General features: G+C 43.5%; 1 protein-coding gene across 1 annotated transcript; it reads left to right on the top strand.

The window, feature by feature from the left end:
- Positions 1–235: 235 nt before the first annotated feature.
- On the top strand, positions 236–1055 carry LOC105311743 (complement factor H-related protein 3-like; the record flags this gene model as incomplete). Its single annotated transcript, XM_011387654.2, has 2 exons — positions 236–430; positions 856–1055. Coding segments are annotated over 2 exons (380 nt in total), but the record flags the coding sequence as incomplete, so codon positions are not given.
- Positions 1056–1844: the final 789 nt, after the last annotated feature.

Below are 1844 nucleotides of genomic sequence, written 5' to 3'. Positions count from 1 at the left end.
GACAGTCATGTACAAAACGATCACGTGTTTATTAATCAGTTTATCGAAACCAGATCAACATACAACATTATGTTATGTTCGAGTGTGCCACGCAAGGATTCGATGTTTGTACGTATTGTGCAATGATCACAATATGTTAATGAGAGGATTAATTCACCACTGAACAATGTATCTCTCGTTTGATATTAAGGTGAAACATTATTCACGCTGTTTTTTTGTTTGTTTTAATTGCCAGTTAAGCAATGTGATATTCCGAAAATAAAACATGGAAGCCTATATCGTGAAAATGTGTACAGACTATACTTTCCAGTAACTGTAGGAAGATGGTTTCACTATTCCTGTGATGCCGGCTTTGTGACTGATGCACAACAATTCTGGGACCGCATCACTTGTACACGGGATGGATGGTCCCCAGCAGTGCCCTGCCGCAGTAAGCAAACTCCTTCGTAACAGTGCCCGACTACGAATTTCAGAGTGGAGAGAAACACACGTACGCACAGCTACGCCTGTGTGACGAAAGCAAGGTCAGGGGACGAGTCCTATGAGCGTAACAAGCGATGGAGGTTCTTCCTCGTCTGAGGAGCATTTCATTAAAAAACCAGGAGAGCTAAGAATCCTGCGCCAGAATACCTATATCATTCACATATATTTAAATTATAAATACTACAGACAAGTGATATTGAATATTGACTTTTCTTTCTTAAAGAACACTGGGTAGTAGCTTGGTTTTTTGTAAGTGCTGTATGATTTTTGGATGCTTATGAATTCCAATTTAAATACTGTAAAGATAATTTTTAATTTGCTATTTTGACCAAATGTATGAATTTTTTTTAATGATCATTTTATGTTTCTTAGGACAATGTATTTTCAATTATTTGGAAAATGGATATTCTCCATCCCGTCAAACAAAACACATACAGGGTGACTCGATAAAAGTCGACTGCTACCCAGGCTTCACTCTTCAAAATAAGCAGAGCTTACTGACCTGCACGGAGAGCGGCTGGGACCCACCTCCCAAGTGCATCGCTGTTAGTAAGTAAACTGGTCTGAGAGCCCAGTCTGTCTGTGATTTTCTAATATTCACCTATAAACTCACCTCTTCCTGTGGCAAGATGTGGACATCGACTTTTATTCTGCCGATGGACCTATTTGGTTTCATTTTTCCCTAGCGTGTATGAGTACACACACATACTGGTGCAATTTTTTTCGATATGCATTTTGAAAAAAATAAATGAGCCTATTGATAGACATTAGTGAAGAAAAACCAGTAAAAGAACCTCAAAGTGGATGCCCATAATCATAAAGTGGTATCATCAGCCTGATGGCACAACAGGGATGTCTGTTGTCTTCTGCGTAAAGAACACCGGTTTTGACCATCGCCCACGGGTGTGAGCATCTTGCGGGAGCCCAGGAAGCCAGCGGAGGGGGCTCCGCGCTTCAGCGCAGCAACCAGATCCAATGGGAGTCGACAGGATGCGATGATGAGGCCGAGAGGAACAGGTTCACGCACCTGAGTGACCCCTGCCCTAAAGTGCACCTTGAGTCTTGGGCTTGGCGACTTCAAGGACTTCTTTTGTTTGGGAAGGCTAAGGTCGTCACGGGTCAACCAGGTCCATTCGAGGCTTGTCTTTAAACGTCACTAAGGCTGGTTTGGGGAGCCCTTAGTCTAGGAGCAGCATGAGGCCTCGTCTGGTCTCTGTGCTGAATGACTTGTGTTTGAAGAGGTCTTCCCATCCTGACTGATCGAATTTATGTGTGCTCTGGACATCTGGGACGTTCCCGTTCCCTGGTACTTCTCGCCCTGGCAGTTGTCCCTTACCGTTCTCGTGTTTTGACCGACCCAG

Source organism: Pteropus vampyrus, unplaced genomic scaffold, assembly GCF_000151845.1.
Source record: "Pteropus vampyrus isolate Shadow unplaced genomic scaffold, Pvam_2.0 Scaffold1000007877, whole genome shotgun sequence".
NCBI classification, from domain to species: domain Eukaryota; kingdom Metazoa; phylum Chordata; class Mammalia; order Chiroptera; family Pteropodidae; genus Pteropus; species Pteropus vampyrus.
This window is presented reverse-complemented; position numbering and strand designations above follow the sequence as displayed.